Raw genomic sequence first — 11,441 nt, 5'->3', positions numbered from 1 at the left:
CACAAACAGCAGCATCTCCTGCAGGACCCCATTGTCTCCCCCCTTCCCAGCACAAGGGCTCTTTCCCTCGCAGTCTTCCACGGAGGTGATGTCAGGGCTGATACATTTGTGTCTGAAGTGGATCAAAGCAGTTTCTGCTCCATTGACTGGTTATTTTCCCTCTCCGGGTGTGGATGGCTCCTGTCTGGGTGCAGCACGCCCCAGGCTGTTTGTCTGCCCTCAGATAAATCTCTCACCTCAAGCACAGCAGGAATTAGAGTGAATGCAGGGGCTGGACACCTCCCAAGCTGCAGCAGATGCTGGTGCAGATGGTGCTGGCAGAATTCCCACTGACAAATCATCAGGTGGGATTGTCCAGACTCTCCCAGTGAAGGGGCTGTGGGTCTGGAGTGATCCTACAAGGCTGGGCCAGGGAGTGCTGCCCTGGGTCTGTCCCTTGTCCCCACCCCTTGCAGGTGACAGGGTTGTTGCCACACTGGAGGGACCTGGTTGTGGATGTCTGGGAGGTAAAACACCAGGTCTGGGTAGAGCCAGAGGTCTGCGAGTCTGTCTGCTAATGGAGAGGAACGAGAAACCTCAGGGCTTTAAACAAATTTTTCCTCAGGTATTTGTGTACTTGAAAGGTTCTCTAGTTGAAGGATGAACTTGGAAAAGGAAATCTGTGTTCACTGTGGGAGTTAAAAGCTCCTCCTGAGGCTGAAGGGACGGTGCTGCCAAACAGCCCAGACTGGAGCTCCCACCCTGTTCAAACCATCCTGCTGTTCCCAGCACAGTTCTGAAGGTGGGCCCTTCCCCTTCTGGGAAAGGGATGGATCCTGCTGGAGCTCCTGACCTTCTGACAGTGATGAACCCCATTTGGGCAGAGAGGAGTGTCCCCGTGCTCTGGTCAGGACAGGGGAGGGACACAGTAACTTCATCCCTCTCCTTGGTCCAATTCTTTATTGAAACTGGGCAAACACCCACGAGGATGTTTGGGAAAGGACTGAGCAGAATTTTCTGTGCCCAGCTGAGCCAGGACTTGTGATTTAGGACATTTGTGTCCCAGGCTCTGCTTTCCAGCCCTGAGCATCCCAACTGTGTGGTTGCAAAGGTCCCACCACTGCTGGGGAAGGAATGGCCCTTCATGTTTTTGGGACACTGACCTCAAAACACATATTCTGTTTCAAAATTCTCTCCTGGCTGCTTCTGAAGTTCTCTTTTTGGTCTGGGTTTACTGAATTTGTGAATTAATTTAATCTTTCCAAATGTATACTCTTCTTCCTGGGGGGTTTGTCTGTTTGAGTTATCTATTCTTTTGTTGAAGAATGAGCAGAGCAGAGCCCTGTGGTGGAGGTTTCTCAGCCACTGAGCATCTCTTTCTTCTCCCCTAAAGCAGATGAAGTGAACTTGCTGGACAAAATCACTCTCTATGCCCAGGACCTCAGCAATATTTCCTTTGCCTATGATGAAGCCAACTGCAGGATCCTGGAGGTGGGGCAGTACGCCACCCTCAACATCCCCACCAGGGAGGCCTTTGGGGACAGGTAGGTGCCTTCAGGGGGTGGGGCTGGGCTGGTGGTGCCCAAAAATCGTCCATTGTGTGCTTGTTGGCTCGAGGAGTTGCTTTCAGACCCCATTCCATAATGACAAGGAGATAACACATCCACTCTGTGATCTCAGGAACATTTTGGAACAGGCTGCTCCATCCCTGGAGGTGTCCAGGTTGGATGGGGCTCTGAGCAACCTGGTCTAATGGAAGGTGTCCCTGCCCGTGGCAGGGGGTGGAATGAGATGGTCCTTAAGGTCCCTTCCCACCCAAACCATTCCATGATTTTTTGATCTTTCTGGGTGGGGTGCACAGCTCTTGGCTGAGCACTTCCAGGGATGTGTTTCCTTGGTGTTCCCATCAGGGAGGCCTCTCTGCTCCAGCACTTGAGTGGAAAGGACAAGAAAGGCAGCACAGCCATATCCATCAGCACTGCTTGATGCCAAGGTCTGTGGGGGCACAGACCAGGTGGGACCTTTGCCATGCTTGGTACAGGGCTGCTGAGGACAAGGATGTGGGACATGAAGAGAGAAGGCATAAAAAGCTGCTTGTAGCAGGGTTCCCATCCATCCCCACAGTGGGAAAGGCAGCATTCCCATGGAAAACCCTGCCCAGCCACATAAGTGTGTGCTGAGACTGCTCCTGAGAGGGGTGTGCTGAGGTTCTGTGGTTGAATGGGTGTTTTATATATGTAATATATATGGGTGATATGGTTGTATAAGGTTATGAGTTTATATGGGCAATGCTAATTTTGGCCTGACTGCTTCTTTTTGACTGCCTGACCTTACAACTGCAATGATGGGGTTTTTTTTGCTCCTGTTTGTTTTTATCTTTCATTCTCCCTGGGGTTCATTCGTGCTGTGACTCGTTTGTTGTGCCCCGAGGGGTCAGCCCCTGGTGGCACAGCAGCTGCCACGTGTCCCCTGCTCCTGCCAGGTTTGCAGATGAGCTGAGCGTGCTGATGAAGCTCAGGTACTCCCTGAAGGAGGACACCAGCCTGGTGACCATCCTCAGCCACAGGAGCCACGTGCTCTTCCAGATCAGGATCAACCCCTACGGCCTGGTCTTTGTCACCACGAGGAGGAGACACTACGAGTAAGTTCCAGCTCGGGGGGTTGTTTTTCTGCCTTTTCGTGCTTCCTTTTCCCCTCCCAAGGCCACAGTTGAGGTTTCCTGCTCTGGTGGGCTTTGAGCAGTGCCCATCATGTCCCATGGCCCCTGAAGGTCCCTCAGACCTGTTGCTGTGACTGTGCAGGTTGTCACTGCCAAACTCCACTCTGTCAAAACGATGCAGATCCGGAAAGCAGAGCAAAGAACAAAAAGGTTGAAATACCTGGGGGTGAACCAAACGGGGAAAGACAGAGATACCAAGAATTTCTCAGACACCTCATGTGGTTGTGGAATCCCCAGATCCATTGGGAAACAGCATTCCTGTGCTGGAAGACAAGTGATGGTGCTACTTGTGACAATTCTAGTGCTGTCCTTTGTGTCTGCACTGAGGGACCCTCGGAGCTGATGAGGGTGAAGCCTCATCCTGCATGAGCTGTGGGACCAAAGTTTTGTGCTGTGTCCCTTCTCTTCCCCCCTGGAACACACAGGTTCCCAGTTTCCTTCCTTGGTGATGGGCACTGGCACCAGGTTGCCCTCAGCATCTCCCTGGAGAGGCTGGAGTTGCACGTGGACTGTCGGCTGGTGGACAGAGTGAGCTGGGCCAACTATTTCGGGATGGGAGTGAACACTGAGGGGCTCATCATCATTGGAGGCCTCATCGAGTCCTTTGAGATCCCCTTTAAGGTGAGTGAGGGCAGGGCTGTCTGGCAGGGCTGGGAGGGCATGGTCTGCTCCAGCTGCAGGAAGGGAGGCCTCCATCTCCCTCTGAAGGGGTCCTTTGCCTTCTCTTCCTAAAACACACCGTGTGTGTTCGTGCTTGGGCAGGGTGAGCTTGGAATTGTGCCAGGGGCTTGTTTTTGGCTCGGGGCAGCACAAGGGCCAGCAGTCAGGTCAGCAGTGGGGACCCCTGGGTTTGACTTCCATCCTCTCCTGTTGGCCATGGCTTGTACCACGTACAGGTGTTGCTGTGTGTGCAGAACATCTGGTTTGGGAGCATGTCCCGTGGCTTCACACAGGGCAGGGTTAGATGGGATATTGGGAATAAATCCTTCACTGGGAAGGTGGGGAGGCCCCGGCACAGGTTGCCCAGAGAAGCTGTGGCTGCCCCATCCCTGGAAGTGTCCAAGACCAGGTTGGATGGGGCTTGGAGCAACCTGGTCTTGGTCTTGGAAGGTGTCCCTGCCCATGGCATCTTTGCATCCAGCCCTTGAAGATGGAAAGGGAATGTTGATTGCCCAAACCATCCCCTGGCTATAGGAGCTGGAGACAACCTGCTCCCATAGCCCCTTCCAGACCTTTCTCTGTCCTCTGGAGGAAGAAGCACGAGGATAAACGATGGTTTGTGTGTCCCTTCCTCCCCAGGGAGCTCTCCAGCAGCTGACCTTCGTGATGGGAGACCCCTCAGCCGCCGCCGAGCACTGTCACAGCTACAACTCCACCTGCACGGGCTCCTTCAGCCTCAGCCACCTCACCTCCTCCTGGGAGCCCTCCACAGCCTGGCCAGAGGTGGGGCTGAGGGCAGCTGACAAATTTTGGGAGCGCTGGGCCAGGCTCCTCTTTGGTTTAACCCCACTCCAAGTGTTAGTGCAGCCTGGCAGAGCTCAGCTCTCCATGCCAGGAGGTGATGGTGGGTGGTTCCTTCACCACCCAAACCCCCCCTGCGAGTCACAGATGGGTTTGGTGCGAAGGAGGATGAGTTAAGGGGAGGGTTTCTGAGCCAAGGAAAGCCTGGGTGGGTGTGTGGGACTGTGTTTGCTCAGTGTGGAACACAGGGAAGCTTTGAGGAGCTGTTGAGTAATGCTGCAGCTGGAGCTGGGCTTTTGGGAGGGGGTGACAGCTGTCCTGGGGAATTGTACACCACTTTGGAATTCTTGCTCGCTCCCAGCAGGATTGTACACCCTTTGGTGCATCATCCTGCCAAAGGTTGTCCCTCTGTTCTTGCCAGCGTCGCTGGAAAGTGGAAGTTCGGGGGATTTTGCTTTTATTACAGTGTTAAGTAAATCATCAAGACATTTTTTTGTGCCAAAAAGCCCAAATCACTCAACAAATCCCTCAAAAGACATGAAACACCCAGGCTTTCCTCGGGAGCTGCAGTTGGCCCAGGGAGATGCCTCATCTCTTAGGCCAGGGATATTAGAAAGGAGCCTGGAAAAGGCTGGGGAGAGGCAAGTGTTGAACGCCAGGGTTTGGCACAAACCTCCCACTTCTGGTGGTCTGGTGAGGAGCTGGGACAGCTGCCAGGAAAGGGCAGTGTCAGGGGAGGGAACTGGGTGTGGGATGGGGCATCTGCCCTCTCTGGGGCCTGCCCAAGGTTTCCTTTGGGGTGCTGGTGCCAGCACGTCCTGGCAGCAAAGAGGGAGTGGTGACACCCACCCAGGTGACACCCACCCAAGTGACACCCACCCAGGTGACACCCACCCAGGTGACACCCACCCGGGACAGCCCTTTGGTGGCTGCTCCCCTCCCACCACGGGCTGCAGCAGTTTGTGTGTTTATTATTTTAAGAGGAGGATTTCAGGGAAAGCCTTGATCAGGAGGGATTAAGTAGGAGCGGCTTTGCCAGGGAGTAAATGTGGAGGAGGCTGAGTGTGTGACACAGGGCAGGTCACACTGGCTCTCTGCTGCTCTGAGGGACAGTGGGGTGACCCCTGGCCATCCCAAAATGCATTTCTCACACTGACAGCCCTTGGAGGGCGTGGCTGTGGCTCTGGGATAAGTTAACTCGCTCCCTAGAGCCAAGAGTTAAGGACAGATCTCTCATTTAAAAGCTCCAAGATGTGTCCTCTGAGCCTGGGAGGTGATGGGCTCATTTTAACATTTGTATTATCCCGAGTTCTGGAGGCCTGGAGCTTTGGATGGCTCTAATGTCTGACCCAGCAAGGAGAAGCTTGAAGCATCAGTACATTGACTGCAGGTGGGACAATTCTGCCCCACATCCCACCAGTTCCCACCCCTTGCTGGCCCTTCCCAAGGACTGATGAGCTTCCAAATGAGGAGAAACTGCAAAAACCACCCAAACACTTGAGGGGTTTAATCCAAAGCTATTCCCTCCTGTTCCTCTGAAGGATTGGCTCTCAGTGTGCATTCCCTGGATTCCTCCTGTGCCCTCAGAGGCAGTTCCATCCTGGAGCCAACAATAAGTACATGGTTAAGTCAGTGCTGGTCCTTGGGCAGTGATATTTTCCCTCTTTCTCCCTCCATCTCTCCAGGTGCCAAAGGAAACCAATGAAATCCAGGATTCCTCTGCTCAGGTAAGACTCTCCTGCATCTCCCCTCTCCATGTCCCTCTGCTGTCCCACCCCCAGAGCATCTCCTGGGGACGTGAGCTTCTCTTAGGAGCAACAAGGTAAACCCCAAAATTCCCAGAACAAGGCTACTAATTATTATTTTCTTGGCTATTTGTTGTTATTTTTCTTTACTGCAATATTTCTCTTTAATGATTTGGATGTAACTTGACGTGTCTGGGAGCTGGTGGAGGCCAAGGTGAGTGTTCAGGTGACCTTCCTGAGCTCCAGTGAGCCCCAGAGGGATGGTGATGGAGGTGGAGATGAGATGGATCAGGTCACCACCTGCACAGAGGTGTTTGGGAGTCCTTGTGCAGAGGGATTAGCTTGGAGGGAAGGCAGTGAAGGTCAGCAGGGTGGCAGGAGAAGGCAGAGGTTGCACATCCACTGCTGCTGCCCACGTGTGGGATGTGATGCCGGAGGTGGGAAGGGCTGGAGCTCTGCAGTGGGAGGAGGCAGCTGTGGTTCTGGGGGTTTAGGAAGCATCCCCCTGCCAGGGCAGGGCTCCTTGGCTGCTCTGGTGGTCATGGCACTGGGGTTGGGGGTTGATTGTCCCATCTGCTCTCCCCCAGCTGGAGCTTGGAGCGGGTTCCAGCTCTCCTGCGTGTGCCGGGGGGATGAGCGAGTGAGCAGAGCGAGGCTGGCTGCAAGTCCTTGGTGCTCGTGCTTTGTTTGGGATTTCCAGCCAAGATTTGTTGTTCGAGTTCATGCAAACAGACATCCTGAGGGGGAAACCTGCCAGCAAATGGAAATTGAGATTTGTGTGTGTGTGTGCGTGTGTGACTGAGCAGTTCGATTCCTTCACTCCCCTCACCCTCCCAGAGTCCTTCACTCCCCTCACCCTCGCTATTAACTCTTTGGGGAGGGTTTCTCTTCTCACTCCTGGCTTTAACTGTCTGGTTACACCTCGATAACTCCTTTGTGCAAACCTCTTGTGTGGTGCAAAAGTGACTTTTAGAGCAGGTTCATCCCCTCTGCCCCAGGCTTTGATCTTGACACCTCACAGGTGAATGTGCTGCAGATTTGGGGTGATGATGGTTGGGTTTGGCATGAGCTGAGGTGGCAAAACCGCTCAGAAAGGTGGGCTCTGCCTCCCTGCAATCAGTCCTGGTGGCTCCTGATTGGGATTTGATCCCCATCATCCAAGGCTCCTTTGCCAGCAGGCTCTCCCTGCGCCTGGTGAGATGTCACCAATAATGAGAAAAGTGGTGAAATTCGTGGGTCTGCAGGGGAAAACTAATGATATTCTGGATTTGGGACAAGTTTATTTTTCGAGCTTTTAATGAGGACCAGAGATGCCTCGGAATCTTTGGCGTTTGGATTTATTAAATGGAAAAAGTGCTACTAATGCATCACAGTTTGGAAATAATGGAGAGCAGAGCAGGGCTGGGCCACAGCTCTGCTTTGTAGTTGTGCTCTCCCTGCCTTTGTTCCTTTAGAAGTAAATTGGTAGATTAGTGAATTCCTTAATTGCTAATTAGAGCTAAATAATTTTGCAGGCTCAGGGTGATGGTGGAGGAAGATATAAGTGGGTGAAGGCAATAGTTTAGCAGCCTAAATGACACCTGGATTGCAGCCTATTCCTGTTGGGAATTTTTTTCTGAGGGGTAAATTGCCATTTCTGAGCAATCTTTGGGACATGGATGGTGTTGAGAGACTTTTCCTGCCTTTTGTCTTCTCTTTGACTGTCTGTGCTCGACATGAGCAGGAGGGCTGAGCTGGTTGCTAAACTGAACGGCTTTTTCCAAAGCAATTTAATCTGGGATCCTAAAGCCATTCAGCAAATAGTCAAATAAAGCTTAAATTCCACTGATTTCCAGAGGGAAAAAACTTCACAGGTTTAATTATCCGGGCAGCTCAAACTCCTTTGGAATTTTCTTCTCAGTTTAAAGCTGCCGTGAAGGCTCCGTGGAGACGCTCGGTTTGGTCACGGTGTGTCTGTTCTTTCATCTTCAGATTTGTTATTGAGCAGAATTGGTGTTGGAATCGCTTGTTCAGTCTCATTCAGTCCTAAAACCGCTGGATAGTAACAGCTCCAGCCTTCCTTTAAAATCAGAGCAGCCTGAAGCTGATGCTCATCTTCCAAAGGGCTCGTGCCTGGTCATCCCAACTAATAAAGACCAACCCTCAAGTGGGAACTGTCAGTCCTCCACCCCTCTGTTTCCCTGGAACTCTGGGGCTGCTGGTTCCTTGGATAAGCTGATCTAACACCAAATATCCCTGTTGGGGTGTGGGGAAGTGACTGACAGCTGGAGCCCAGCACTATCTCCCCCGCTCTCTTATCTTGAGATGGTTGTTCCTGTTCCTGAGAGCTCAGATATCTCAGCCACCTGCAGAGCTCTGAAACCAGTTTCTCAGGCAGGATAAGATCTGTGGATCATTTGTTGCCCCTCAAACCCACCGTGAGATCAGTGTAATGAAAGGAGTGTGTTCCTGTGCACCACAGTGGTTTTTAATCCCGAAACCACGTCGAAGGAATGAAGTGCTGTTCCCTCCAGCCTCACCACGGGACACCCTCCGCTGGCAATTCCAGCTGCTCTTCAACCTTTGACCATCTGAACTTCTGCCTGGGCTCAGCTTTTGTGCCCCTGTTGGCTTTTGTGACTTGTCCTAAGCTAGAAGTGTTGCAGGAAGGGCTTGGCTTGGCTTGGCCAGCGTCGTCTCTGCTCCTACTCCAGCAGCTTCCCAGACCATTGTGGTCCCACCGGCACCTCGTGTCCTGCTGCAGGGCTGTGTCTGTGCTCAGGGCACCCCCATCCCCTGTGTGCAAGCCCAGCAGGGCTCTTCTCTGCTCAGGGCCACTTAGAAATGGGGTTTGCTCTGCTTTTGCTCTGCAGAGGTGAGGCCTTTGTGCTGCCTTTGTGCTGGGCGGGAGCACAGGGAGCCCCTGGGAGGCTTTGCAGCCTGAATGTGGCCCCTGGATGTGGAGCTTGCAGGGATGTTTGGGATTTTGGGTGCCTGGGTAGGACACCAGGGAACCCTGAACATCCCCCTGGGGAAATAGGGCATTCCTGAGGCATCTCACAGGGACCTCCAAAACACAGGGCAAAATATAGGGACCTCCAAATAAAGACCATCTCGTTCCAACCCCCTGCCATGGGCAGGGGCACCTTCCAGTATCTTTAGGTACCTTTCCAGTAGCTAAAGGGGCTCCAAGAGAGCTGGAGAGGGACTTTGGACAAAGGCATGAAGTGACAGGACAAGGAATACGGGTTTTAAACTAAAAGAGCGGAGATTTAGATTGGATGTTGGGAAGAAATTCTTCCCTGTGATGGTGCTACCTTCCACTAGCCCAGGTTGCTCCAAGCCCCATCCAGCCTGGCCTTGGATCCAGGGGCAGCCACAGCTTCTCTGGGCAACCTGTGCCAGGGCCTCCCCACCCTCCCAGGGAAGAATTCCTTCCTAATATCCAATCCAAATCTCTCTTCTTTTAGTTTTAAAACCCATTCTTCCTTGTCCTTTCGCTTCGTGCCTTTGTCCAAAGCCCCTCTCCATCTTCCTTGTAGCCCATTTAGGTACTGGGAATCATTTCTTTGGTCTGTCTATTTTTTCAGTCTTACAGTGGATTCACTTCCCCAATCCAGCACCTGGGTGCCACATATGGAACTTGAGAGGGAACATTTCTGGCATTGAGGGAGTGGCTCCTGCCCCTGTGGCCTGAAGCAACAGGAGAAGGGCCAAGTGACACCTCAGGGCTGCAAGGGCAGAGCAGGGGGAGGCTCTGCTGAGCACCAGGAGGGGTTTCTCCTCCCCACACTCCTGCTGCAGGCCCACAGGTATAACTGCCTGCCCTGATCTGCTGCTGGACACAGGATTTCCTGGCAATTTTTCCTTTTTTTCAATCAATCCAGCCTTGATTTTCAGTCTTCCTGTGGTGGAGCCTCTTCCAGGAGCTCAATGCTACAACGTGCTGGAGGGAATAATTTATAATTGTCTTTCTCTGATCCTGAGCTTGTGGATCATATTGTACCTTTGGCTGTGGATGGAAGAGGCTCCTACTCACAAAAATGTGCTTCCTCAGAGAAGACACTGAGCTCTGAACTGGGTTTTACCCAGCCTGACCTGGCTGAAAACCAGGGCAGAATGTGACTCTGGTTGTCTGGGCTCCTGGAGACGGGGATGCTCCAGGCTGGGTTTTAACCCATTTGCTGTTTAGTTGAGTTTTTGGGTTGTGGCATCAACTGAAAAGCCCTGCAGAAGTCCAGCATCACTGCCCCAGCACTGTTCTCTTGGCCAATAAAACACTCTTGGTCTCCTCAGGCAAGAAGCCAAGTTAGTTACACAGCAACTCTTTCCAAACCCACGGCATTAATTACATTATCTCTGGTTTCTTTATTAATGAGCCCCATGTTGGTTGTTCTGTTATTTTGCTTGGGCTCAGCCTGAGGGAAGAGCTCTGTAACTATTCAAGGCTTCCCGTTTGCCTTTTTTTTTTCCCCCTCTTTTTTTTATTTTCCTCTTTCATGTTGGCACAACATAAAGCCTTTTCCCAGTCCCCTGGAGCTTCCCCAGCTTCCTGAGCCAAACTGAAAACTCAGAGCTCGTGGTGGGGAGAGCCTGTGACTTGAATGCTTTTTGGATTGGATTGTGGGGACAGGATTGAGAAAACCCCCCTCCTTGTCACCTCTGGAACGGAAAGTGGTTTGTTGTCATTTGGTTGTGTCATCTGGCCTTTCTGAACAGAAGGGGGGATTCTCCATCCCTGTTGCTGCTGCTGGTTCAGTCCCTGCCACGTGGCAGAGGGTCCCAGAGGGGACGCACCAAGGCCTGGCTGGGGCAGAGGCTCCTCCTGCCTTCATTTTCCTTGTTTAACTTGATTTTCTGCAAATCATGGCATTGCTTATCACGTGCCAGTCCCTTTTTCATCCTGTTTTATCATTCCCTAATGGCTGCTTTCAATTTGGGCTCATTCCCCACTTCCCAGCTGGAATTTTCTGGGAGTTCAAACCCACATGCCTTCAGCCTCAACTCTCACGCTTTTGGGCAACTTCAGAGCTGTTCCCAATTTGTCCCTCTCAGCTGGTTCCTCTCTAAATTTGGCCTGTTTGAAGGAGCAAGCCTGGATGGTATTGATTTTGGCTGTTAGTGCTGTTTACACAGAACCAATATAATTCAGCTTGTGCATCAGAGACCAGTAACTTTTAGCTCAGGGACTCATCTCCCCTGAGCTTCCCCAGATGGGAGTTTCCAGGGGAGACCTTTCCCATGTCAAGCACTGAAGCTGAATTAAAAAACTCGTGGCTGCAGTGGGCAGGAATTACAGGCTGTGCTAGTGGCAGCTGCCAGGGCTTGATCCAGCTTCCCACTGGCATCTCCTGGCTGGCAAGGCCTGGGGGTCTGTTCTGCACCAGCTTCATGGAATCATGGAATGGTTTGGGTTGGAAGGGACCTGAAAGATCACCCAGTTCCACCCCCTGCCATGGGCAGGGACACCTTCCACTGGACCAGATTGCTTCAACCTGGCCTTGGACACTTCCAGGGGTGGGGCAGCCACAGCTTCTCTGGGCAACCTGTGCCAGGGC

General features: G+C 52.4%; 1 protein-coding gene across 1 annotated transcript in view; it reads left to right on the top strand.

Moving 5' to 3' along the window:
* COL2A1 (collagen type II alpha 1 chain) overlaps positions 1-11,441 on the top strand; it is an 89,454-nt gene that overhangs the window by 34,279 nt on the left and 43,734 nt on the right. Inside the window, exons 2-6 of the mRNA XM_017829199.1 lie at positions 1,376-1,523; positions 2,462-2,620; positions 3,124-3,319; positions 3,998-4,141; positions 5,845-5,886. Of these exons, the coding sequence (XP_017684688.1) occupies positions 1,376-1,523; positions 2,462-2,620; positions 3,124-3,319; positions 3,998-4,141; positions 5,845-5,886 (689 nt within the window). The remainder of the gene's footprint in view (positions 1-1,375; positions 1,524-2,461; positions 2,621-3,123; positions 3,320-3,997; positions 4,142-5,844; positions 5,887-11,441) is intronic.

The sequence above is a fragment of the Lepidothrix coronata genome, unplaced genomic scaffold (genome assembly GCF_001604755.1).
Source record: "Lepidothrix coronata isolate B3197 unplaced genomic scaffold, Lepidothrix_coronata-1.0 Scaffold160, whole genome shotgun sequence".
Classification (NCBI taxonomy): Eukaryota; Metazoa; Chordata; class Aves; order Passeriformes; family Pipridae; genus Lepidothrix; species Lepidothrix coronata.
Note: the sequence above shows the minus strand (reverse complement) of the source record. Positions and strands in the feature narration are given on the sequence as shown.